We start from the raw sequence: 27,656 nt of genomic DNA, 5'->3' as shown, positions 1-27,656 counted from the left end.
TGCAAATAAGGCAAAGGAAGAGGAGAGAGAATATATCGATTTACGGCAAGAAAAGCAAAAGGACTATAAACGGGGAGGCCCTCTCACGCAACGTGTGCAATTATATAAAAATTTGTATATCTAGTAAAATGTCAATACATATGTAGTTATTTTTCACTAACAACTCGATAAATGATTGAAATTGGAACCGGCAAGGGAGACACGCAAAATGAGAGAGAGAAGATGCTGTGATACGCCTACTGGCTGTGATAGAGGGAGGGGGTGATACGGTAAAGATGGTTGTTTTGCAAGGGGTGCGTGCATCTTTCTTCAAAACAAATCGCTACAATGTAGCTGTTGGACGTATAACATATATTTTCACTTTACAAAGAAAATTCAAAAATGATCCGATTTTGACAGACGTGGATAGATACAGGCGAACCACAGTGTATGGCAGCACTTGTGCGGCTAACTCGAAGAAAACATGCTGCTCCACTTGTGATAACCGGCCTGACAGTGAATACCATTTACATCAGTCTGCATTGAACTATAAGGACGTTTTATGTTGCAATACATTGTTTGAATGAATGGATGTAGCAGGTTGAATATAGACAAGAAATGGTGCAGTCAACACGAACGTTGATAAATATCTATACATGATTGTTGCTGTCAAACTGAAATAGCAATTAGTACTTGTTATGCTATGTGGATTGACCAATGTATCACAAACGAAGCTAGTTAAAACCTGAAAACTGACATATAGGCCAACCATGTTATCATTCTTGTCATACTTGTTATCGTGATAGGTGTTGCTATTTTGAGTTTAGGCCAGTGCATAACATGATATTTGTTCCATCCAATCCATTTACTCAGCTGTTGATTGTTCAGTTTCAATATAAGACGTCTATATTCACCAAGAAGTAAAACCTCACAAATCAGTGAAGGTAGTAGGTTTTGTCTGGGAAGGTGAAATATATCCCACAATTCTTAATTCAGGATTTATCCTGCCTTGAACTCAGACTGGAGTTATAGGTCTACATCTCAAAGTAGCATAGCAATCTTTTCCTAACCATTACTTGCCATTGTTATACAGACTTCCTTTTTTATTTGGGGACACTAATTCGTGAAATTCACCAAGATATAGAGCTAGTTATCAACATTGGTCACTATAAGTTCTAGTCGATAGTTAGAGCAGTATGAGTAAGGAACTGTCACTAACTCAGACAGCTCAATATGTTGGGCCATATCGAATGGAAAAAACACTGGGAAAGGGCCAGACAGGTGAGTTCTGAATTGTTCGGCTCAAAGTGGCTCACTTGTAAATAATAATGTGTTTGTGTGTGTGTGTTTACCATGGGATGGAGGGCTGGATGACAGGTGGGTGGGTGAATAGATAGATGGATGTAATATACACTCACCGGCCCGTTTATTAGGTACACCCATCTAGTACAGAGTTGGACCCCCTTTGCCTCCAGAACAGCCTGAATTCATCTGGGAATGGATGGTTCAAGTCGGAAATGTTCCACAGGGAAGTTGGTCCATGCTGACGCGGTGGCATCACACAGTTGCTGCAGATTGGACGGCGGTAACACCACCGCCACCAGCCTGTACCGTTGACACCAGGCAAGATGGGTCCATGGACTCATGCTGCTTACATCAAAATCCGGACTCTGCCATCGGCATGACGCAACATAAACTGGGATTCCTCCTCCATTGTCCAGTGTTGGTGATGGCGTGCCCACTGGAGCGGCTGCTTCTTGTTTTCAGCTGATAGGAGTGGAACCCGGGGTGGTCGTCTGCTGCAATAGCCCTTCCGGATTGACGAGTTGTGCATTCAGAGATGCCGTTCTGCACACCCACTGTTGTTCTGAGACATTATTTGTCTGTTTGTGGCAAGCCTGTGAACTTGCACGATTCTTGTAAGTCTCCTTTGACACCTCTCATCAACAAGTTGTTTTCACCCACAGGACTGCCGCTGACTGGATGTGTGTTTTTCTTCTTCGACATTCTCGGTAAACCCTAGACACTGTCATGCGTGACAAGCCCAGGAGGGTCGGCCGTTCCTGAGATACTGGACCCGGCAAGCCGAGCACCAACGATCATACCGCACTCAGTCACTTAGGTCACTCGTTCTTCTCATTCTAACTCATTCTAATCGAACAGTAACTGAATGCCTCGATTCCTGTCTGCCTGCTTTGTATAGTAAGCCACTGCCACGTAGTACGATCCATTTTCGTGAATGGGGTGGTGTATCTAATAATCTGGCCGGTGACTGTATATGTTTTCTGACTGTGTTATGAATGCATAATACTTATATTAAAAGGGTGAACATGTGACTCCCTCAGGCTTGGTGAAGCTTGGAGTTCACTGCATTACAGGACAGAAGGTGGCCATCAAAATAGTCAACAGGGAGAAGCTGTCAGAGTCAGTTCTGATGAAGGTAAGACGTTGATGATAATAATCATGATGAAAATAAGGATATCCCAGTATGATGCCTACTTTTCTAGACTGACAATTTCATGATTAACTGTCTGTTTGCAATAGTTACAATAGGTGATGTACATAGTAAAGACAATTTCAAATTGTAATGAAATGATATGCATACATTGGCTTTCTCACTCTGTAGCAAGACACGTTTCATCAAGTATGCCTTAAGAGTGAACACTGGAATGTAAATTTCTCTCAAATTACAATTTGTATATCTTTCTCTTCCCCCTCTCTATTTATATTCCCCTCTCTTTCTATCCCCATCTCTTCTCTCTCTCTCTCTCTACCCCTCTCTTTCTATCCCCATCTCTTCTCTCTCTCTCTCTCTCTCTACCCCTCTCTTTCTATCCCCATCTCTTCTCTCTCTCCCTCTACCCCTCTCTTTCTATCCCCATCTCTTCTCTCTTTCCCTCTACCCCTCTCCTTCTATCCCCATCTCTTCTCTCTCTCTCTCTCCCCCTCTCTTTCTATCCCCATCTCTTCTCTCTCTCCCTCTACCCCTCTCCTTCTATCCCCATCTCTTCTCTCTCTCTCTCTACCCCTCTCTTTCTATCCCCATCTCTTCTCTCTCTCCCTCTACCCCTCTCCTTCTATCCCCATCTCTTCTCTCTCTCCCTCTACCCCTCTCCTTCTATCCCCATCTCTTCTCTCTCTCTCTCTACCCCTCTCCTTCTATCCCCATCTCTTCTCTCTCTCTCTCTACCCCTCTCTTTCTATCCCCATCTCTTCTCTCTCTCCCTCTACCACTCTCTTTCTCCCGCTCTGTCTAGGTGGAGAGGGAGATTGCCATCCTGAAGCTGATTGAGCATCCGCATGTGTTGAAGTTGCATGACGTTTACGAGAATAACAAATATCTGTGAGTTCATTCATTGTACCTTCAGGAGCGACCTTCTGTTCTGCCTGTACCCTGTAGCTCTAGACCCGTGGGTGTGATGTGTAAATATTACTCAAAGGACTGTATTAATCCGCTCTGTCTGTCTCTTGAAGTCTGTGTAGATTTCTGTTATCAAATCTCCTATTGACTTCAATGTATGTTCTATGCAAAAATCCTGATTACACAGGCCTATCCTCAGGTTAGGATTCAACCCACTTGAAATGCTTGCTCAATTCCTCTCTCTCTCTCCTCAACCTTCACCCCTTTCATTGTATTTATTCCGCTCACCCCTCTCTCTCCCCATCTATACCACCCATCACTCTCTATCTCTCTCTTTCTGTCTATCACCCGTCTGTCTCTCTCTGTCTCTGTCTCTGTCTCTGTCTCTGTCTCTCTCTGCTCTCTCTCTTCTCTACTCTCTCTCTCTGTCTCTCTCTCTCTCCCGTCTCTCTCTCTCTTTCTGTCTATCACCCGTCTGTCCCTCTCTCTCTCTCTCTCCCTCTCTCTCTCTCTCTCTTTCTCTCTCTCTCTCTCTCTCTCTCTCTCTCTCTCTCTCTCTCTCTCTCTCTCTCTCTCTCTCTCTCTCTCTCTCTCTCTCTCTCTCTCTCTCTCTCTCTCTTCTGTCTATCACACGTCTCTGTCTGTCCTGTCTCTGTCTCTGTCTCTCTCTCTCTCTCTCTCTCTCTCTCTCTCTCTCTCTCTCTCTCTCTCTCTCTCTCTCTCTCTCTCTATCAACCGTCTGTCTCTCTCTCGCTCTCTCTCTCTCTCTCTCTCTCTCTCTCTCTTTCTGTCTATCACCCGTCTGTCCCTCTCTCTCTCTCTCCCTCTCTCTCTCTCTGTAGGTACCTGGTGTTAGAGCATGTGTCAGGTGGGGAGTTATTTGATCTGGTGAAGAAAGGTAGGCTGACACCTAAAGAGGCCAGGAAGTTCTTCCGACAAATCATATCGGCCCTGGACTTCTGTCACAGTCATTCTATCTGGTAAACGACTATATTCATGTACAAAATCATTGTGAGTCTGAGACGGGGGCCTGCGTGGTCCAGCGGTTAGAGCTGCTGACCCTGGCACACATTATTTCAGAGTTGGCATGGTTTTGAATCCGGCCAACTGCTCTTTGACTCATCCACCCCCTACCTCCTTTCCTGTCTTTCCTCTACGATCCTATCTTTTCAATAAATGCACAACAAACCTTAAACAGTTGGGACTGCCCACTTTAACAATTTGTATCAGTTTTTTCTTCTTTCAAGTAAATTAGTGGCACCTGATTGAGCTTGCCTGGTGCAATGGGACCACTGGAATGGTCCAAAAATGCAATCTCCGACCATATAACACTACAGGCAGGCTCAATCAAATGGTCTGGTGAGGTCTAAATGTCTTTATGCTTCCTTAATTATGAAGTCATTATATTCTATACATCCGCGGTCTCAGTGTTGTACTTACATCCGTTGATAATTCAATATCTCACTAATAAAGTCATTATATTCCAATCTATTCTATCCTGCTCTTCTCTAATCTACTTTATTCACTCCATCCTACAGTCACAGAGACCTGAAGCCGGAGAACCTGCTCCTGGATGAGAAGAACAACATCCGCATCGCAGACTTCGGCATGGCCTCCCTACAGCTGGGGGACAGCCTGCTGGAGACCAGCTGTGGGTGAGTATGCTGTGTGCGTGTGTGGGTCTTATGTGCTGGTAAATGCTTACATCTTCTCAATGCCTCATTTCGAACCATTTCAGATCCCCACACTATGCCTGTCCAGAAGTGATCCGGGTAGGTTCTTCCCTTTTCATAATTCTAAGTGGCTAAGATCATTTAACCAAGTGAGATAGAAATGTAATGATTGGTAAGACATGAGAAATGTAAGTATTTGAGTTTGCTATTACCAACAATGTGTAAGTAAGGAAATATACATGTTGGATAGTTAACTGTTGTTGCACAGTTGACATCTGTCTCTCTTAGGGAGAAAAGTATGATGGTCGCAGGGCAGATGTGTGGAGCTGTGGAGTCATCCTTTTTGCTCTGCTGGTGGTGAGAAAGTATCTTCTGATTTGCCTTATGCCCTAACATCTACCTTGGGCGGAGGTGCTCGGGCTCAATTTGGAATTTAGTATTCATGGAGTTGGGTTATAACCTTGTGACTCAACATTACTGCTTGCTTTCCTTGACACAGATTAAGCCTAGTCCTAGACATGTTCAATGGAGATTTGCCATTGAAGCTGCTTCTTAGTCCAGGACTAGGCTTAATCTGTACGGAAAGCCAGCCCTACGTGTTCGTAAGTGTAGTCCTGCCTCCCATTCTTTGTAAAAGGGCTTATTAAACAGTAACATTCTCTTCTCTGTAGGGCGCCTTACCATTTGACCATGACAACCTGCGTCAGCTCCTTGAGAAGGTGAAGAGCGGGGTGTTTCACATGCCTCACTTCATCCCACCAGACTGCCAGGCACTGCTCAAAGGCATGATCGAGGTTGACCCCGACAAGAGACTTAAGGTACAAGAGAGGGGGATAGGGAGGCATAGGGGAGGGAGCAGTCAACCCTGACAATTTTTGTATTTATTTTACCTTTATTTAACTAGGCAAGTCAGTTAAGAACAAATTCTTATTTACAATGACAGCCTAGGAACAGTGGGTTAACTATCTTGTTCAGGGGCAGAAAGACAGATTTTTTACCTTGTCAGCTCAGGGATTCAATCTTGCTACTTTTCGGTTACTGGCCCAACGCTCTAACCACTTGACTACCTGCCATCCCAAGATAAGAGACAGGGCGGGTCGGGGTAGGGCAGGGGGAGCCATTTGGGGATGAATAGGGTGCCATTTGGGGCACACTAAATAAGATTTAGATGCCCAAAATGTATGCAAAACTGATGAGGATGTATTTTCCAATTGCAAAAGTCAGGCCTAGCAGGAATTGTTTACACCTTGTGCTAGCAGACATCTGTGTGTGAACAGACTGGCCTAATTGCTCCATCTGCCCTCTCGCCCTTCCAGCTAGATGCCGTCCAGAAGCACTCCTGGTATCAGTAAGCATAGATCAGTTCTGTCTGCCTTTGAATTATATTGAGAATTTGAAGTAGATGTCAAACGTTGTGTATTGTGCCCAGTTTTTGGGTCACTAACATGGGGGTATTGTGTGTGTGCGCATGTGTCTGTTTGTTTGTCTGTCTGTCTGCGTGTTTGTTTGTCTCAGGTCGGGTCGTAACGAGCCATGTCCCGAGCAGCCCCCTCCCAGGCATGTGTATATGGGGCACATCCTGTGTTTGACCGAGCTGGACCCGGACTTGCTGGACAGCATGCACTCTCTGGGCTGCTTTAGAGACAGCGGGAAACTCACGTGCAACCTGCAGTGTGAAGAGTAAGTGTGTGTCTGTTCATCTGTGTGCCCAGGTTCTTCTCTCTAATTTCTAGTTTGTCCGTTGTTTTGTCTTGCTCAGGGGTCTGCACCCGCGGCTCCCTGGCTAGTTATCAATCGGAAATAGATGGGTTTGTAAAGACTGGGACTATCTGAAATAGGCTCCATTAAAATCTACAGGACAATACATGTTAAAACCTGATCTTAAAAAAAAAAACAGCCTGTTCCATGTTAAGTTTCTGTTGCTGAAAGTTTGCAGACTGGGCCTGTCTGAATGGGCAAGTTTCTCATTTATAAAAGTAAAGTAAAGAAACAAACAACACTTAAAGCAGTAAAATAAATATTGATTATAATCAAACCTTCTGTTTCATTATAACACTTGTGTATCTGTGTGTGTATTTCAATTATTCACTGGTGGTTTATAAATCAAAAACTAGTATCACCAGGAGTATCACTCCTGAGGCATATTTACTGTACAAGATGCGATGCTCCCTGCAACTTCACCAGACAGCTGCTGTGGCCGACTTCTATCCGTGGTGCTGAATATCAGATGTATTGTGCTTGAAAGAGGCTCTAGTTTCTTGTGCAACTCCCCTTTTCTTCTTGTTTGTAACCAGACTCGCATCTTGCTGCCTTACTCCACTTTATATTTATTTACATTTTTACCCCCTTTTCTCCCCAATTTTGTGGTATCCAATTGTTTGTAGTTACTATCTTGTCTCATTGCTACAACTCCCGTACGGGCTCGGGAGAGACGAAGATCGAAAGCCATGCATCCTTCAAAACACAACCCAACCAAGCCGCACTGCTTCCGAACACTGTGCGCATCCAACCGCACCAATGTGTCGGAGGAAACACCGTGCACCTGGTGACCTGGTTAGTGTGCACTGCACCCAGCCCGCCACAGGAGTCACTAAAGCGATGAGACAAGGATATACCTACCGGCCAAACCCTCCCTAACCCGGACGACACTATGACAATTGTGTGTCGCCCCACGGACCTCCCGGTCACGGCCGGCTGTGACAGAGCCTGGGCGCGAACCCAGGTTCTCTGGTGGCACAGGTAGCACTGCGATGCAGTGCCCTAGACCACTGCGCCACCCGGGAGTCCCTACTCCACATTTTAATCCTGAATTGAAATCTGTGCAAATTTCTACACACATTCTCCCTTTGACTCAGTATAAAAATCAATTCATTTCTGGGTAACAATTAAGTACCTTACTGCTTTCAATTAAAATGGTTAAAAAAATAAACAAAAATAGCTTATGCGAAGCGCAATATCTCAAGCAAGAATTTTGCTAGGTCCGAGTGGGGAGGGAAAACTAGCTGTTATTGGCAGAGCGGTTTGGAATAATTATATAAAATCACTTTGTTGACTGCAAATGGGCCTTTAATGTATGATTTTTGAGAACATTCATCTGCATATCTCAAGATAGGATTTCATTTTCTTTGAGCACTTCCCAAATCCCCTCCCCCTCTCCCTTCCTCCCCCAGAGACAACCAGGAGAAGATGATCTACTATCTCCTGTTGGACAGGAAGGAGCGTTACCCCAGTTACGAGGATGAAGATCTGCCGCCCCGAAATGACGTAGGTGAGTCCCTAGGTGGCAGGAGCGAGCCACTGACCACACTGACACTCTCCACCCCTGTCTGGTCTACTGTCTTCCTCCTGACCCCGTCTCTGTGTCTGGGTGTGTACCGCTCTCCTGCTTCTCCACTGACACGTGTGCCATGCACACTACCCGGACCCACTTTTTAAACTGCTCAATTTGGTGTCTGACAGTGTGGGGGGTGCATGTATGGGATGTCTGTGTGTGTATAGGGATATTTTTTGTATTTATGAGAGGGTTACTATTAGAGGTCGACCGATTGTGAGTTTTCAACGCCGATACCGATACCGATTATTGGAGGACAAAAAAAAAAGTCGATACCGATTAATCAGACGATTTTTATTTATTAATTTGTAATAATGACAATGACAACAATACTGAATGAACACTTATTTTAAGTTAATATAATACATCGATAAAATCAATTTAGTCTCAAATAAATAATGAAACATATTCAATTTGGTTTAAATAATGCAAAAACACAGTGTTGGAGAAGAATGCAAAAGTGCAATATGTGCCATGTAAAAAGCTAACGTTTAAGTTCCTTGCTCAGAACATGAGAACATATGAAAGCTGGTGGTTCCTTTTAACATGAGTCTTCAATATTCCCAGGTAAGAAGTTTTAGGTTGTAGTTATTATTGGACTATTTCTCTCTTATACCATTTGTATTTCATATACCTTTGACTATTGGATGTTCTAATAGGTACTTGAGTATTGCCCAGCCTAATCTCGGGAGATGATAGGCTTGAAGTCAAACAGTGCAATGCTTGAAGCACAGCGAAGAGCTGCTGGCAAACGCAGAAACATGCTGTTTGAATGAATGCTTACGAGCCTGCTGCTGCCTACCACCGCTCAGTCAGACTTCTCTATCAAATCATAGACTTAATTATAATATAATAACACACAGAAATATGAGCCTTAGGTCATTAATATGGTCAAATCTGAATCATTTCGAAAACAAAACGTTTATTATTTCAGTGAAATACACAACCGTTTCCATATTTTATCTAACGGTTACATTGCACAACCTTCAATGTTATGTCATAATTATGTCAAATTCTGGCAAATTAATTACGGTCTTTGTTAGGGAAGAAATGGTCTTCACACAGTTCGCAACGAGCAAGGTGGCCCAAACTGCTGCATATACCCTGACTCTGCTTGCACAGAACGCAAGAGAAGTGACACAATTTCCCTAGTTAAAAGAAATTCATGTTAGCAGGCAATATTAACTAAATATGCTGGTTTGAAAATATATACTTGTGTATTGATTTTAAGAAAGGCATTGATGTTTATGGTTAGGTACACACTGGTGCTCCAAAAGGGCTTTTTTCGCGAATGAGCTTGTTAAATCACCCATTTGGAGAAGTAGGCTGTGATTCAATGATAAATTAACTGCATCGATCATATGCAACGCTGGACAAGCTAGATAAACTAGTAATAAGCCGTTTCTTATTGGACAAGTTGACCTGGTGCCACCCCCCAATTTCATCCCGTTTGCCTCAGTCTTATCTCGTGAGTACAAACCTGTTCCTGAGATTTCATGCAACCTCCAAACTCGCAGCTACAAGTGGATTAGCTTGTCCGTCACAGTGGTCTACTAGCTGCAGCCTACAGAGCTGCAACAACCGCGCCTCTCAACAACTAGGTTTGGTTGCACCAGCACCTTGTTGTTTGACTCTGCACTCTACACTTGGTTTCTTTCTTCGCTCACGCTCCTCACCTGCCTGCTTGGTTGCCTGCCTCGTGAGAGAGCGAACACACATTTCCATGGGAAACAAGGTACGTGTTAATAAAATCAGTTTAGTCATTCTCTAAAACTAGCTAGAATGACCCAATATAGAGCTAACTAACAAAACTACTAATGTTAGCTTTAGTAGCCTAGCCTTAGATAGCTAACAGTATTTAGCTAGGTTAATGCAATAATGTAACCAGCAGCTAACGTTCACAATTTAGACTCACTGAATAAATGTGTTTGGCGCAGGATAAAGAAGATTAAATGACCTACTGCTGCTATCCAAGGCAATACTGAAGTTTCTGAAAGGTTAGTCAGCGAGATGTCAGTCCAGTAATGTTGGGATTTTTATTTTATTTCCACCTCTGGTGTTTGTGGCGCAAATTTCACAGTCTTAAAAGTAAAAAACCTACACATTCTGCCAAAGAGCAGTCTACACAGACAATATGCACACATTTTTCCAACCATAACAGAATTGCAGAAAGACAATTTTTTGATGGTTACTACCATAACTTTCACAAATACAGAGACAGGTAGCCATCATGGTCTTTTCTGACTAGCTAGTGCATTAGTGACACTTACTGATATGAACTGGTAATGCAGGTTTGGTTAGAATAGATTGCAATAGAATGAATGACGTTCAATAAAATCTACTTAATGAAAAGGGGGTTATTATTTAATGAATATGTTGAAAGTAGTTGATTTAAGATTGAACATATGGATTTTACAGGAAATCAGTTCCTACAGTGCGCGCCAGGGAACCAACCTCTGGTGGGCCAGATGGAGACCAGGACAACAACACAAGTTTAGTGGTTTTATGACTTAGGCTACACATAAAACATGTTTTGTTACAAACTCTACTGTGTATATGTAAACCTGCCTCCTTACATAAAGTGTACATAATTAATAATCGCAGAAGAGTGCTGTAGTCAGACAAACAAATAATAGGTTTTATGACATACAATTAAAATACTTTTCAACATTGAAACCTGTCTGTATGCACACATGACTGTAAGTCGCTTTGGATAAAAGCGTCTGCTAAATGGCATATTATTATTATTATTATTATTATCTTTTACATTTTTTTAATTAATTTTTTTACCTGTATTTAACCAGGCAAGTCAGTTAAGAACATATTCTTATTTTCAATGACGGCCTGGGAACAGTGGGTTAACTGCCTGTTCAGGGGCCGAACGACAGATTGGGGGTTTGAACTCGCAACCTTCTGGTTACTAGTCCAACGCTCTAACCACTAGGCTACGCTGCTTAACGTTGTGTGTATATAGAGTGAAATTCATATTTGAAGACATTGTAACCATTCTTTGCATAATGCTCAGCCCTGCTATAGTAGTTCACCAAACTATGTTGTTTGTTGAAGTTGTTGTCTCTAGCTCTTTTGACATCAGATTCAGAATGAATAATAACAACGTTTGCGGTAGTTTGAAAGGGTTTGACCCACCGTAGAGTAGGAATTAAAATGACCTAACAAGAAAACCACAAGCCCTATAGTCATAGCACAGATGAAAAGGGAAGCTGTCTATAATAATAATATTTTGTCATAGTCTACGAGTAGGACCCAGAGTTTTACCTGCCCAGGTCATGAGATCAGGAAAAACTCCAGGCCCCAGAAAAGACACGTACGAATTTTGCCACACCACATTTGAACCCGTGGTGCCACCTCTGGTATAAAATATATAATACAAATACTGAGCTATATTGTATGTTAAAAAAATGTGAAAGTATTATTTTATGGGGTTACCTGGTGTGCGTGTCCGAAGAGCTTTATTTTCCTGTCATTTGACCATAGCACCGGTTCCAATCCAAATGCCAATGCTGTTTACATTTGTTGGATGACATGAAAATAGAGCTGTTTGGCCATTCACACCAGTGGTTCATTTTGTATCGATAGAAAGATGCAGAAGAGGCAAAGGTTGAGTCATGCGTCCTCTGAAACAGGACCAGCCAAACCACGCTCCTTAACACCCGCCCACTTAACACGGAAGCCAGCTGCATCAATGTGTTGGAGGAAACACTGTTCAACTGACGACAGCTTAAAGGGAGCCCGGCCTGACACAGGGGGTTGCTAGAGGGGCCCCGGCCCGGCCAAACCCTCCCCTAACAACGCTATGCCAATTGTGCGACGCATGCTGTGCTAACTCCACCCTGGTGTCCCTCAGCTGACCCCCCTCGTAAGCGTGTGGACTCTCCCATGCTGACACGTCACAGCCGCTGCCGCCCGGAGAGAAAGAGCCTGGAGGTGTTGAGTGTGACCGAGCAGGGGTCTCCCACCCCACCACGCAGGGCCCTGGACACGGCCGCAAACGGCCATAGGTACTGGGGTCTCACACACACAGTCCAGAAACACACACAAAGACTGAACATGCTTACTCTACAAACAAACATTTTTCTAGCCACATAGAATACACAGAGTACAGATTATAATACATATACTAGTAAATAAGCCAACAGTGGACCTACATAATGGCAGAATAATTTCCTTTTCTTCACCTCTAAGATAATGACATTTAACCTTATGACCTCGTGACCCCTCTACAGGTCTCGCTCAGTCAGTGGGGCGTCCACCGGCCTTTCTTCCAGCCCTCTCAGCAGTCCCAGGGTAAGAGGCCTGTTGGCCAACACTTTTAACATCAACTCTGAAGTGATAAAGTATACAACATTGACTCTGAACTGTCTTTTCATATGTATGTCAGTGTATTGTTTTGCAATGCTCAAAGATTCGTTTTTTATGGCTGATTGAAAATGCATTAACATTGCTTTAGCATTCCTTCCCGAGATTGTCCATCTCACTCAAGCTTCTTGATCAATCAGAGCCATTTTACATGTAATAACACCACTCTTATCGGAACAATTCTTACTCATTGGGATTTTCTTTGTCATTTTTTTTTTCTGCTTCTCTACACCATACCTTCTACCATTTCCACCAACTTGATAGATGCACATTTTGTAGCGCATCAAGTAAAGTTAAACATGTTTGGTTTGTACAATTAAAAAATATATATTTAGGCCTTCCTCTAGTTGGTCATCATTGGAAGTCGTTGTTGGTTTAAGCTTCTTGTTCAATTTGAGAAGTTGTGTTCCACAAACTATGAAAATGTCAACATACTGGTTCAATTGTTTCTGTTCTGGATCAGCAAAAGCAGAAACCCTGTTTTACCACAGTCATAGCATCACTACTGAAAGAGGAAGTTCACAGAACAGAGTCATAATTGTATTGCTTATGCCATTTTGTAGTGTTTGTCTTCCATACTGTTTCTGACATGGAGGGATTTTTGTGTACTGGGTTATCTAATATGTTAGCTTAAAATGATTTTTTTTTAAAGTGAGGTTGGAATATACATGGTTGAATTCGCATTCAGAACTAATGATTTTTCAATTAGTTATACAAATAGCTCACACTGTCAGTGCAGTTTCTTCACCATCATACAAGAAGCACTCTTTAGTCATAACCCATAACACTCATTTCCATCCTTTTTCAATTTTTCTTTCCAATCCTCCACCCCTCCCCTAGTCCTATCAGAGCCCCGTCTTCACGTTTAGCCAATCAGACGTCACCTCCGCCACCCCTCACACTAAGGACCCATCCAAACCAGGAAGGGCTACCACTTCTCGGCCGGCCCGAGATCTCGACAAACCCAAAGCGCCGCAGAACCCTAAAACCCAGACCCTGCCCACCCCCACCAAGGGCGGCCGGCCCCACCTCCAACCCATCATGTCCGTCCCCATCCACAACTCACCTTCCTGCTTGCCCTCGCCCCTCCTCTCGCCCATCCCCCGCTTCTTCTTCCCCTCGCCCTCCATGCTCAAGTCGGTCACTAAGAGCTTTTACCCCAACTCTGCCCACTCTGTGTCGCAGGTTACTCCCCAGGGCTCTCCGCTGCCCACCCCCATGGGCACCCCCGTCCACCACCCCTCCTCCAACCCTCCCTCAAACTCCTCCTCCTCGTCCTCCTCCTTGCGGGTGGAGGGAGGCGGAGGGGTGGGCTCCCTGTCCCTGACTCCTCCCTCCAGCCCCGGTGGGGGCGGCATGGCAGCTAGCAGCTCCGCCCACTGGAGGACCCGCCTCAACTCGTTCAAGAACAACCTGCTGGGCTCGCCCCGCTTCCACCGCCGCAAGATGCAGGGTGAGAGGTCACAAGGTTTCTTTAGGTGCTTCTCCTAAAGGAAGTTGCAGTTAGGGCTGTTGCGGTGACAGCATTACCGGCACACCGGCAGTCATGAGTCATGGCCGCAGTAAAATTCTACATCACAGTAAATCTCCTCTTATGCACTCTGGGCATGCATTAGTAATACCCAACTCGCTAGTAATCATCAGGTCGCTAATGGACTGGTACTCAGGGCTCTATTATCCCTCTAACCAATCTGACATCAATGTAAAAGCAATCGAAAATAACAAACACTTACCATAAAACAGTATGTGCTTTTAAAACTCACTTACCTCAACTGTTTTTGATCAATTTGAAGATAGAAGTTCAACAAATTGAAATGGTCGCTGTGGATGTTGTTTCAAAGCCTAACACAACAAAATGGACAGCGCTTTGTAAGGTTATGATGAATTCAAAACACCCTAATGCATATATAGGTATACAAGTATCTATAACCACAGTAAAACGAGTCCTATATTGACATAGCCTGAAAGGCCTCTCAGCAAGGAGGAAGACACTGCTCCAAAACTGCCATAAATAGAATACGGTTTGCAACTGCACATGTGAACAAAGATCGTACTTTTTGGAGAAATGTCCTCTGGTCTGATGAAACAAAAATAGAACTGTTTGTCCATAATGACCATTGTTATGTTTGGAGGAAAAAGGGGGAGGCTTGCACCCGAAGACACCATCCCAACCGTGAAGGACGGGGGTGGTAGCATCATGTTGTGGGGGTGCTTTGCTGCAGGAGGGACTGGTGCGCTTCACAAAATAGGATGAACATTAGGTGGATATATTGAAGCAATATCTCAAGACATCAGTCAGGAAGTTAAAGCTTGGTCGCAAATGGGTCTTCCAAAATGACCTCAAGCATACTTCCAAAGTTGTGGCAAAATGGCTTAAGGACAACAAAGTCAAGTTATTGGAGTTGCCATAACAAAGCCCTGACCTCAATCCTATAGAAAATTTGTAGGCAGACCTGAAAAAGCATGCGCGAGCAAGGAAGCCTACACATCTGACTCAGTTACACCAGCTCTGTCAGGAGGATTGGGCCAAAATTCACCCAACTTTATTGTGGGAAGGTTGTGGAAGGCTACCCAAAAACGTTTGACCCAAGTTAAACAATTTAAAGGCAACGCTACCAAATACTAATTGAGTGTTTGTAGACTTCTCACTCACTGGGAATGTGATGAAAGAAATAAAAGCTAAAATAAATCAGACTTTTTTGTGAGCTCAACACGCCAATCATTCACGAGAGAATTTGGGCGCGTTTCACAGCTAAGGCAAAGCAACGCAAAAACCAATGGTTGTGTGCAACGTTATCGACTGTGTCATCGACTGACAAATTGTTATAACATATGATGTGATTAGCTGATACGTAAAATACCTATCCAGGCGTTGTAAGATCTGTCAGGCATCAGCAACATATCATCATGGAAATGCCCCAATTAAGTCAAGAACGATGTGGGACACTGGGCTGAAGGCAGTTGTAGTTTTCATTATTCAACCTAGTTCAGCGCAGAAAAATGGTAATTAACTACAGTGACCCTAATCCGCTGCGCCTGTCCTTCCCTGCTTGGACAGAGACAGATAGCCTACACAGAACACATGAGAGAGGTGTGTACACAATACAACAACAAAGAGGGATAGAGACAGTTTGTGAGGTAGCACTACCCCATTGATAGTTGTAGTAGTTGGTAATTAGCAGTCTTGACTGTATATGCCTATGTACTTTGAAGACCAAGTCAAATGATTTTGCAGACATCTCTGCAGAATACATAGGCTTCTAGCCAGCTAGCTACTAGCCTAGCTAAATAGGATGATAAAGACAGTACATTATGGGGAGTACAGAGATAAAGTTAGATGGTTGTTGTCTGGCTGGCTGGCTGCTATTGTCTACCCATTGTGGACCTGACAATTAATGTTGTCATTGTTTTGGAAATTGGAATTTCCATTAAAAAGCTCTAAAATCATTTCATAATGTATTTAATGTTTTAAACAATTATTGAATGTGATGATTTTTAATAGCCGAACAGAAACCTAACCAACCGCAAAAAGCACTAATCGCTCAGCACTAATAGCAATAGTTAACATTTAATAAAATTGAAATTGAGCAAGTTAGCATACATTACTAAATGCACGTCCTGTCAACCCCATAAATCAACTATTGACCTGTTTTTTTTCAGTGCCCACATCAGAGGATATGTCCAGGCTGACCCCTGAGTCCAGCCCTGAGTAAGTCACACACACACTTATGAACCTGCCTCTTAGATGCCCTAGGCCGAGGACTGACTAATATGACCTCGCTATGACCTCGCTATAACTATGTCTCTCTCTCTCTGTCTCTCTCTGTGTGTATGTCATGCTCCATCAGGCTGGCTAAGAAGTCGTGGTTTGGGAACTTCGTCAGCCTGGAGAAGGAGGAGCAGATCTTTGTGGTGATCAGAGACAAGCCGCTAAGCTCTGTGAAAGCAGACATCGTCCACGCCTTCCTCTCTGTAAGTATCTGGTTCCGCTTTGAACATCTTCAATTAGTCATGTTTTTTATTGAATTTTTATTGAACCTTTACTTAACTATGCAAGTCAGTTAACCTCTCTTGGCTAGCGGGCAGTATTTTCACATCCGGATGAGAAGCATTCCCAAAGTAAACTGCCTGTTACTCAGGCCCAGATGCTAGGATATGCATATAATTGCTAGATTTGGAACGAGAAAACTCTTAAGAACACTAGTTTCCTGAACTGTTAAAATAATGTCTGTGATTATATCAGAACTGATATGGCAGGTGAAACCACTATTTTCAATGGAATTAATCAAACAAAAGGATCATTTGTGATGTTTATGGAACATATAGGAGTGCCAACAAAAGAAGCTCGTCAAAGGTAAGGCATGATTTATATTTTATTTCTGCGTTTTGTGTCACGCCTGCAGAGTTGAAATACGCTACTCTCATTGTTTACTGCTGTGCTATCATCAGATAATAGCATCTTATGATTTCGCCGAAAAGCCTTTTTGAAATCTGACATGTTGGCTGGATTCACAACGAGTGTAGCTTTAATTCGCTATCTATCATGTGTAATTTAATGAAAGTTAGATTTTTATAGAAATGTATTTGAATTTGGCGCTCTGCATTTTCCCTGGCTATTGGCCATGTGGGACGCAAGCGTCCCCCCTACCCCAGAGAGGTTAAATATTTATAATTCTGTAGTTTGAATTTCGCGCTCTGCAATTTCACCGGATGTTGGCCAGGTGGGACGCTACTGTCCTGCCCATAATAAGTTAAACACTGATTCCTCGTCTGGTATCTTCTCTGCACCTGGGTTCAATCTCACCACGTCATAGCAAGCTTCTTACCTCAAAATGGATCCAGCAGATCTCACCCAGATCCAGAATGCTATAACCCAACAAGGAGCACTGCTGGGGCGGCAGGAAGAACAACTCTCTCGGATATCAGAGACCCTCTGGGCACTTACCGATTCCCTCCAACCATGGCCCAACCCCAACCCAGGCGGAACCAATTCCTAAGTCTCATCACCCAGTTCTACAGGCGTCGCTGTAGTTCTACCAGGGAACCTGCACCGGGAACCCAAGGTCCCAGCCCTCGAGCGGTATGACAGCCATCCGGGAGGATGCAAGGGGTTCCTCACTCAGTGCTCTCTGGTGTTCGAGCTACAGTCCTCCTCATTCCACACCGGTCGGGCCATGATCACCTACATAATCTCTCTACTCTCGGGCAAGCCCCTGGGGTGGGCAATGTCTAACTCCATCAAGGATGAACTGGTTACTCGGGAACTGGGCGAGGACCTCGATTCCCTGATAATGCTGGCCATCAGGATTGACAACCGTATCTGAGAATGTGTAAGACAGCGCCTTTTTGAAAACGCATCCCAGTTTCCGGAGCACCCGAAGCCCCCGAGCCCAGCATTGAGGAGCCCAGGCAGCTGGGATGCACTCGTCTGAGCCCACAGGAATGTGCCAGGCGCCTGCGCGGGGTATGCTGCCTCTACTGCCTCGGCCATCTCCATTCTACATGCCCAGAGTTGACGGGAAACACCGGGCTCTCCAGGGCAAGGGGAGACCCTAACGAGCTGTGCAGTTACACCCCAGCTACCCGGTCACCGTCTGACACTACCCGCAACCCTCTATTGGGACAACCGTCAGCACCACATTCCATCCCTCTGCAGATTCAAGCCCTCTATGGATGCCCCATCGGCTCCGGCCAGGTGGAATATCAGCCCATTCTACTGCAGTTTGGGGTGAACCACTCAGAGACTCTTAGTTTTCTTTTGAACACTGCTCCCGAGCACCCACTCACCTAGGGTATCCCTGGCTAGTGCTACATAACCCGCTATTTTCCTGGTCTATGAGACACCTACTAGCCTGAGGTATTAACTGCCAGACTAAATGCCTAAGACCCCCACCAAGAGTCTCACCGTGTTCCCCGGCATCCATTGAAGACCAAGACTTTTACCCTCTCGCTCCCGAGGACTTCGACCTCCGGGAAGCCTTCAGTAAGAGGCAATCTGCCACCCTCCATCCTCATCATCCATATGACTTTGCCATAGAACTTCTACCTGGCTCCACCCCTCCCCTGGGCCCTCTCGACCCCTGAAGCAGCAGTCATGGACAACTACATCCGGGAGTCGCTGGAGGCAGCTTTCATTCGCTCCTCTACATCCCCAGCTGGTGCAGGCTTCTTCTTCGCAGGAAATAAGGATGGAGGTCTGTGTCCCTGCATAGATTACAGAGGGCTGAACAAAATTACGATTAAGAATTGTTACCCCCTACTCCTGATGTCCACCTCCCTGGAGTTGGCCCACGGGGCCCCTTTTTTCAGCAAACTAAACTTACCACTATCTGGTGAGAATCAGGGAGGGAGATGAATGGTGGTCACTATGACTATTTAGTCATGCCCTTATTATCGAACTCACCGGCAGTCATTCAACCATTGGTCAATGACACTCTTAGCGATATGTTGAATCGGTTAATCTTTGTTTACCTCGAAGACATCCTCCTGCAGAGCCAACTATATGTCAAGGTAAAGAAGTGTGAGTTCCACGTATCCCAAGTTTCCTTCCTGGGTCACATTATCTCTACCACTGGCATCCAAATGGACCCCATAAAGGTTGAGGCGGTCACCGACTGGCCCCGTGTTACCTCAGTCAAGCAGGTCCAGCGGTTCCTCGGGTTTGCCAAATTTTACAAGCATTTTATACGCAAGTTTTGTGCGGTGGCAGTGCCTCTCGCGGTCCTAACCCGCAAGTTCCAGACTTGTTTATGCTGGACTCCCAAGGCTGAAAGTAGCAGGGGAGGTCCTTTCACAGCGGAACGAGGAGGACAAGAAACTGCACCCATGTACCTTCCTCTCCAAGCGGTTCTTGCCAGCGGAACACAGCTATGATATAGGCAACCGGAAGCAACCACGGGTCACCTCATCCTTTCGTGATCTGGACGGACCATAAGAACTTGGTCTCCATTCAAGAAGCCAAGAGGTTGAACGCCTGCCAGGCTGGGTGGGCTCTGTTTTTTAACAGGTTTCGATTTCACACTAGCCTATCGCCTGAGATCCAAGAATCAGAAAGCAGACGCCCTGTCCCGCCAACACGATGTCTCTAACGAGGAGAGGGACTCCGAGCCCATCATCCTCAGTTCCCGCATTGTGGCCCCTGTGATATGGAGTATCGAGACCACGGTCCGACAAAACCAGTCCTGAGGACCTGACCCCGGTGGGGGACCCACTAACAGACTTTACTTTCCGCTATCAGCCCATTCCCGAGTACTACAATGAGGACACTCCTCTAAATTAACTGGGCATCCAGGGGTTAATCGGACACTGTTCCTGAGGCGGAAATTCTGGTGGCTTAACATGATTGAGGATGTGAGATCCTTTGTTGCGGCCTGTTCCACCTATGTCCAAAGCAAGTCCTCACGACAGCGACCGGCTGGGTTGCGCCAACCTATGCCCATCCCCTGGTCCAACCTGTCAGTATACTTTATCACAGGGTTACCTCCATCCCAAGGGCTTACCACTATCCTGGTGGTCATTGATTGGTTCTCCAAGGCAGCCCATTTCATTGCCTTTACTCAAGTTACCCTCATTGAAGGAGACGCTGATCTCATGATAACATCTCATGATGTCTTTCGACTACAAGGACTTCCACAGGACATGTCTCGGATCGTGGGCCCCAGTTAGTCGCACGGAATTGGAAAGCCTTCTGCTCCCTGTTGAGTGTGTCTGTGAGTCTCTCCTTGGGAATACACCCACAGTCGAATGGGCAAACGGATTGGGCCAACTAGGAGCTGGAGAAGTTCCTCTGCTGTTTCTTCTCCACCCAGGTCAGCAACCGGAGATAGTTCCTTGTCCTGGGTAGGGTGTGCTCATAACACACTGCCGAAATTGTCCACTGGAATGTCGTCATTTGAGCCCCCCCCCCTGTTTCCTGAACAACAGGCTGAAGAGGGGGTGCCATCAGCCAAGGCGTTCACTCGACGATGTCGTCGCACCTGGATCAGAGCACGATCCTCCTTGCTCCGCTCCTCTGCCTGACACCAACACCAGGCAAACCTGCACTGAAGGCCTCTTCGGGCTCCTCTGACGGGTCAACGGGTGTGGCTGTCCACCCGTGATCTTCCCTTAAAGGTGGACTGGCAGAAGCTTGCTCCACGCTGCATAGAACCATTCAAGATCCCGAGTCGCATCAACCTATTGTCTCCAGCTTCCCAGGTCTATGAAGGTCTGTCCATCCTTCCATGTCTCCCGTCTCAAGTTGTTAAGGACCAGTCCCTACACCACCACCACACCTGCCCCTTCACCCGCTCGACTTGTTGATGGTCGCCCAGCCTAAACTGTCTGGCGTCTGTTGGAGGCTCGTCGGGTCCAAGGCATCCCGCACTACCTGGTGGACTGCGAGGGCTATGGCCCTGAGGAGCGGGCATGGGTGCCTGCCCGGTATATCCTGGATCCGGGACTTGTTTGGGACTTCAACCAACTATGTGGGAGTCGTCATGGCTCTGCGGCTGGAGATGCTCCTAGAAGGGGGTGTACGGCATAGACCATCCTAGAGACATTAACGACACTCAGGTGTATCCAATTTACTCATTATGATTTCCCTGTTAGAGGTGTGTTTTCTGTTGTCCTTTGCAGAAGCTTGAATTGTTTAGCGTGTGTGTATGTTTGTTTCCTGAGTGAGTTTGAGGCTTAGTGTTTGTTGTTTTTTCCAGTGTACTGTGATCCTGCGGCTACTGTTTATTAGTAAAGTATTTATGTTTATCCTTAACCACTGATTCCTCATCTGGTCTCTTCTCTGCAGCTGGGTCCAACCTCACCACGTCACACCGTCACACTGTCATTCATCTTCAGTCCTAGTAATATGTTTTTAAAGTGCTAGGAATTTTTCTTGTGAACCTTTATATTTTCATTGCAATCTGTTTTAATGACAAACATTTCTTGCTCTCTACTACCCCATCTCACACGGACTCTGTTTCTGTCTCTCCCCCTCACACAATCTTCCCCTTGGTCTCTTACTTTCTCTACCCGTCTCTCCTTTTCTTTCTTTCCATTACCCTACGCATCCTCTCTCTCCCCCTACCCCCCTCGTCAGATCCCCTCCCTCAGCCACAGCGTCATCTGCCAGACCAGCTTCAGGGCCGAGTACAAGACTTCCGGCGGCCCCTCCGTCTTCCAGAAGCCTGTTGAGTTCCAGGTGGACATTGCCTTCTCCGAGGGAGAGAGAGAGCGGGATAGGGAGAAAACAGAGAGAGAAGGCAAGAGAGAGACAGGCATCTACAGTGTGACATTCACCCTCATATCAGGCAAGTGGAACTTGGAATAGAAAGTATAACTGTTCATTCTAGTGCTGTTCGTTGGTGATTTTACAATATCTAGTTATATATGGTGGCTTTAATTGGTATAGTTCCACGAATTAATGAAAGAAAGTAGGGCAGGCTTGTTATGGTGGAAGGGTGTGTGTGTGTGTGTGTGTGTTTTGTGCAGGTGTGTGTCTCATGTGCTGGTTAAAGCTTGCATCTTCTCAATGTCTTTGTGTGTGTGTGTTTTCGCAGGTCCTAGTCGCAGGTTCAAACGAGTGGTGGAGACCATTCAGGCCCAGCTTCACAGCTCCCATGATCAGCCCGTGGGGGTCTCTGGTGAGTGATACACATTCTCTTCTACTCACACACACCAATCTCCTTAAATTTGGTTACACTTTCTAATAACTGAAATGAATAATCTATCATTTGCTTTATAAATTATTGTAATTGTTATAAATGTTTGTATATGTTTACAAATAATTATATGCTAATTTATTAATAGTATGTACACTATGTATTGATAACGTATTCATTATTCATGAAAATGATTTATTATTATTTCCCTACATTCTTACACCACACTGGTTTCACCTACATGAATGGAGTCACTTTCCTCCAGGGTTCCCCAACTGGGGGCCTGTGGACTGAATTTGGTCCACGGCAGGTTTATTTGACACCTCAAGTTTTCTGAGCAGAATGATGCATATATACAATAAAAAAATGCATTAAAACAATGTACACTATCGTTCAAAAGTTTGGCGTCACTTGGAAATGTCCTTGTTTTTGAAAGAAAATATCATTTTTTTGTCCATTAAAATAACATCAAATCGATGAGAAATACAGTGTAGACATTGTTAATGTTGTAAATGGCCATTGTAGCTGGAAACAGCAGATCGTTTTAACGGAACATCTGCATAGGTGTACAGAGGCACATTATCAGCAACCATCACTCCTGTGTTCCAGTGGCACATTGTGCTAACTAATCCAAGTTTATCATTTTAACAGGCAAATTGATCATTAGAAAACCCTTTTGCAATTATGTTAGCACTGCTGAAAACTGTTGTTCTGATTAAAGAAGCAATAAAACTGTCCTTCTTTAGGCTAGTTGAGTATCTGGAGCATCAGCAATTGTGGGTTTTATTACAGGCCCAAAATGGCCCATCTTAATCTTTTTTTTTTTATTGGCCAGTCTGAGATATGGCTTTTTCTCTGCAACTCTGCCTAGAAGGCCAGCATCCAGGAGTCGCCTCTTCACTGTTGACGTTGAGACTGGTGTTTTGCGGGTACTATTTAATGAAACTGCCAGTTGAGGACTCGTGAGGCGTCTGTTTCTCAAACTAGACACTAATGTACTTGTCCTCTTGCTCAGATGTGCACCAGGGCCTCCCACTCCTCTATCTATTCTGGTTAGAGACAGTTTGCGCTGTTCTGCGAAGGGAGTAGTACACAGTGATGTACGAGATCTTCAGTTTCTTGGCAATTTCTCGCATGGAATAGCCTTAATTTCTCAGAACAAGAATAGACTGACAAGTTTCAGAAGAAGTGCTTTGTTTCTGGACATTTTGAGCCTGTAATCAAACCCACAAATGCTGCTGCTCCAGATACTCAACTAGTCTAAAGAAGGCCCGTTTTATTGCTCCTTTAATCAGGACAACTATTTTAAAATGTGCTAACATAATTACAAAAGGGTTTTCTAATTATAAACTTGGATTAGCTAACACACCGTGCCATTGGAACACAGGTGTGATTGTTGCCGATAATGGGCCTCTGTATGCCTACGTAGATATTTCATGAACAATATGCCATTTCCAGCTACAAAAGTCATTTACAACATTAACAAAGTCTACACTGTATTTCTGATCAATTTCATGTTATTAGAATGGACAAAAAAAATGTTTTTCTTTCAAAAACAAGGACATTTGTAAGTGACCCCAAACTTTTGAATGGTAGTGTGTGATACATATATATCAGCAAAAAAAGAAACGTCCCTTTTTCAGGACCCTGTCTTTCAAAGATAATTCGTGAAAATCCAAATTACTTCACAGATCTTCATTGTGAAGGGTTTAAACACTGTTTCCCATGCTTGTTCAATGAACCATAAACATGTAATGAACATGCACCTGTGGAACGGTCGTTAAGACACTAACAGCTTACAGACAGTAGGCAATTAAGGTCATAGTTATGAAATCTTAGGACACTTAAGAGGCCTTCCTACTGACTCTGAAAAACACCAAAAGAAAGATGCCCAGGGTCCCTATAATTATATATATTTTTTAATAATTTGTAAAATACTGTAAAAACACCAAGAAATCAGCGCCAAATTATTTTAATTATAGAAATTTGTTCCCAAGTATTCTGACGCATAATAGAGAGAAACGTGATTGTATACAAATGTAAGCAAGGTTTGAAATTATTATGTTTTAGTCATACTAGGCTTCTTGCGGTCAATTTTCAGTCTACAAATTATTTGTAATTATATTCCAACATACAGACCATCCTCTCAATAATTTTTTTTTGTCATGTGGCTGAATCTATTTGACCCCCTACTCTCTCTTTCTCTCTATAGACCCCTTCCCAGATGAGAAGAACAATCGGCCCCACGGGACCCCCACTCTCCAGAGCTCCCGCCGCTCCGAGGGCGGAGGTGATCGGTGTGAGTGGGGCGAGAGAGGCGACGGAGGAGGCATCGGAGGCAGTGAGGGGGTCCTACAACGCAGAGGCTCTGGGAAGGAGAGGACCCAGCTACTGTCCTCCAACGGAACACAGTCCCAACCCTGAGAGAGAGAGAGAGACCAGTCGGGTAGCAGGTGTCCAAGCGCCATTGGGGGAAAAAAGAAGACAAATTGTCAAACAAAACCTCACACCCTCACAAACCGTGATATATCTCCCATTCTGCCCCGAGAAGATGTCTCAACAAGTTGCTTTAAGCCCGAACACATGCTGTCGTTTTTTTCTGTGTTGAAATGTACATTCATTCAGTGAATCAAGCAGGGATCCAATCCAGACCAGTAATAAAACGTTTTTTTTAAATGTCAAAAGGGATTCATGGATGAGCTAGACACATCAAAGGTCAAACTAGGAACTTTGCAGAAGCTCTAGTTTGCATGGCAGTTAGCAAGTCATTGTGCAAAAATATGTTTAAAAGTGACAATATGTAAATTCACATAGAAATTTGAGTTATAGATCTATCATTCTACGTGGAAGCAAGTCTAAGAAGCGGTAGATCTGTTCTGTGTGCAATTTCTATGCTTCCTGTTCTTAAGTTTTGTTTTTTGTTTTTGTGTCTTTTACTTTAGTTTTTTTTTACTGTACACCAGCTTCAAGCAGCTGTTTAGATGGTAACATTATTCTCTACACGATACTAACTTATTTTGTCACAAACTGAAAGTTGGCAAACTGTTAGTGTTTTAGCAACCAGGAAATGGCAGAGTGATATCTGCAGAGTGCAACTTCAATATAGATGATAAGATCTGCTAGCGTACCATGGATGGTCCCGGAAATCGAACCCATTATCCTGGCGTTACAAACGCCATACTATACCAACTGAGCTACAGAGGACCAAACCAATAACTCAAGCCAAAAGATAAGAACGCTTTGAACAATCTTGTGACGGTTCTCAAAATTACAGAACTCCCCCCTCCCCTGTACCTTTACCGCTCAGCAGCAAAGGAAACCTGATGAATACCTTGATGTGCCCAACATTGTACATACATTTACTCAAAAGACAATGAAAGATGATGGAGACATGTAGAACCCTCTTGCTTATTATCACAAACCACCCATTCCAGAAGATAGAACCTGCTGCCAATTCAGCGAATGAGTTTGATAACACCTAAAGATCCTGCTTTAAAATTGAGAAATTATGTCCTTGAAAAAAATACATGTAAACTTTGTCTTCTGTTGTCAAGAAATACGAATTAAGCTAAATTGAATGTGAAGAATATTTTTTTTAATTTAGGTTTAGTTAAGATGATTTATATATTGATTTCAGGGATGTCGACACTCAGCGAAGATATAGGAGAGAAGAATGACATCGGGAAGAATTGACATCTTGGACATACAGTATCTGCTCCAGCATCTGAATGTGGAACCCAAGCCGATGGGAATTTAAAAGGTCAGAACGAAGTTGCCATTGAGGTATTTTGGAATTATTTTTGTATTTTCTTTTTTTCTCAGAGTCAAATACACCCATACGTAGAATGTATGCACACATGACTGTAAGTCGCTTTGGATAAAAGCGTCAGCTAAATGGCATATATTATTATTATTATATATTATTACAATGTAACCAAGATGTATTCATTGGAAACCTTTTGCTCTGAAGAAAAGTATTTTTGATTTGATGAGAAATATGAAAATATATTTTAAAAGACATGGGCAAGCAGTTGGATTGGACCACTGTTTGTCCGTGACTCAATAATGAACCAAGTGATAGATCCTCTGCACCCATGTCCACCTTACTATCTCCACTCAACAAGCATGATGATCATGTATCACAACAGTATTATGTGATAGAGACTAGACACATTACCAGTCTTTCTTACTGCACAATATGCAACAGATGCAGAATGTTTCCTTGTAATGTATTTATGTATTTATTTACTTGTTTTATTTACTGTATGTATTTATTAATATATTATTTATTTAGGAAATTCATATTGCACCAACAAATACTGTACCAGTAAAAGTTTGGACACCCCTACTTATTCCAGGGAATAATGGTGAAGACTATAAAATAACACATATGGAATCATGTAGTTAGCAAAAAAAGTGTTAAACAATTCCAAATATATTTTCGATTTTAGACTGAAGAATGTACATTTTGATTTGTTGAACACTTTTTTTGCTTACTACATGATTCCACGTGTGTTATTTCATAGTTTTGATGTCTTCACTAATTATTCTACAACGTAGAAAATAGTAAATATAAAGAAAAACCCTTGATGAGTCGACGTTCCCAAACATTTGACTGGTACTGTACTACAGGATCTAATGCACTTTATATCTTTGATTTCTTTCTCTTTCCCATGACACCAATATTGTTTTAAGATCATGAACTTTGAACTATTACACTCCTTTCCACCTTTCTGTCTAAATGTTAGATTCTATTGTATGAGTTAGTTATAAACACTGAGGATACCAAACATTAGGAACACCTTCCAAATATTGAGTTGCACCCCCCCCCCTTTTTCCCATGATAACAGCCTCAATTCGTTGGGACATGGACTCTACAAGGTGTCGCAAGCATTCCACAGGGATGCTGGCCCATGTTGACTCCAATGCTTCCCACAGTTGAGTCAAGTTGGCTGGATGGCCTTTGGGTGGTGGACCATTCTTGATACACAGAGGAAACTGTTGACCGTGAAAAACCCAGCAGTGTTTCAGTTTTTGACACATACTGGTGCGCCTGGCACCTACTACCATACCCCGTTCAAAGACCCTTAAATCTTTTGTCTTGAACATTCACCCTCTGAATGGCGCAATTCATGTCTCAATTGTCTCAAGGCTTAAAAATCCTTCTTTAACCTGTCTCCTCCCCTTCATCTACACTGATTGAAGTGGATTTAACATGTGACAATAAGGGATCATAGCTTTCACCTGGATTCACCTGGTCAGTCTATGTCATGGAAAGATAAATAAAAATGTTTTGTATA

At 43.8% G+C, this 27,656-nt stretch overlaps 1 protein-coding gene across 4 annotated transcripts; it reads left to right on the top strand.

The window, feature by feature from the left end:
- Positions 1–27,656, top strand: LOC118357602 (serine/threonine-protein kinase BRSK2-like). Of its 4 annotated transcripts, none has more exons than XM_035734878.2 (19): positions 1–1,260; positions 2,325–2,419; positions 3,237–3,322; positions 4,183–4,320; positions 4,879–4,995; positions 5,079–5,112; positions 5,302–5,370; positions 5,685–5,831; positions 6,330–6,361; positions 6,529–6,693; positions 8,184–8,281; positions 12,210–12,363; positions 12,589–12,649; positions 13,907–14,174; positions 16,382–16,430; positions 16,570–16,693; positions 21,795–22,005; positions 22,255–22,338; positions 24,569–27,656. In XM_035734878.2, exons 1-19 carry the CDS (start codon positions 1,176–1,178, stop codon positions 24,778–24,780), a joined length of 2,229 nt encoding a protein of 742 aa, XP_035590771.2. In that variant the 5' UTR covers positions 1–1,175; the 3' UTR covers positions 24,781–27,656. The 4 variants fall into 4 exon arrangements, with proteins under 4 accessions (XP_035590771.2, XP_035590772.2, XP_035590773.2 ...); XM_035734879.2 differs by having other exon boundaries at positions 2–269; XM_035734880.2 differs by having other exon boundaries at positions 2–293.

Source organism: Oncorhynchus keta, chromosome 24, assembly GCF_023373465.1.
Source record: "Oncorhynchus keta strain PuntledgeMale-10-30-2019 chromosome 24, Oket_V2, whole genome shotgun sequence".
NCBI classification, from domain to species: Eukaryota; Metazoa; Chordata; class Actinopteri; order Salmoniformes; family Salmonidae; genus Oncorhynchus; species Oncorhynchus keta.
This window is presented reverse-complemented; position numbering and strand designations above follow the sequence as displayed.

Bases quoted from the DNA above. Each gene is read 5' to 3' on its own strand.
- LOC118357602 (XM_035734878.2), top strand. From the start codon at position 1,176: ATGAGTAAGGAACTGTCACTAACTCAGACAGCTCAATATGTTGGGCCA. The intron at 3,323-4,182 runs GTGAGTTCATTC...CTCTCTCTGTAG, and splicing joins TACGAGAATAACAAATATCT to GTACCTGGTGTTAGAGCATG. The intron at 22,339-24,568 runs GTGAGTGATACA...TTCTCTCTATAG, and splicing joins TCAGCCCGTGGGGGTCTCTG to ACCCCTTCCCAGATGAGAAG.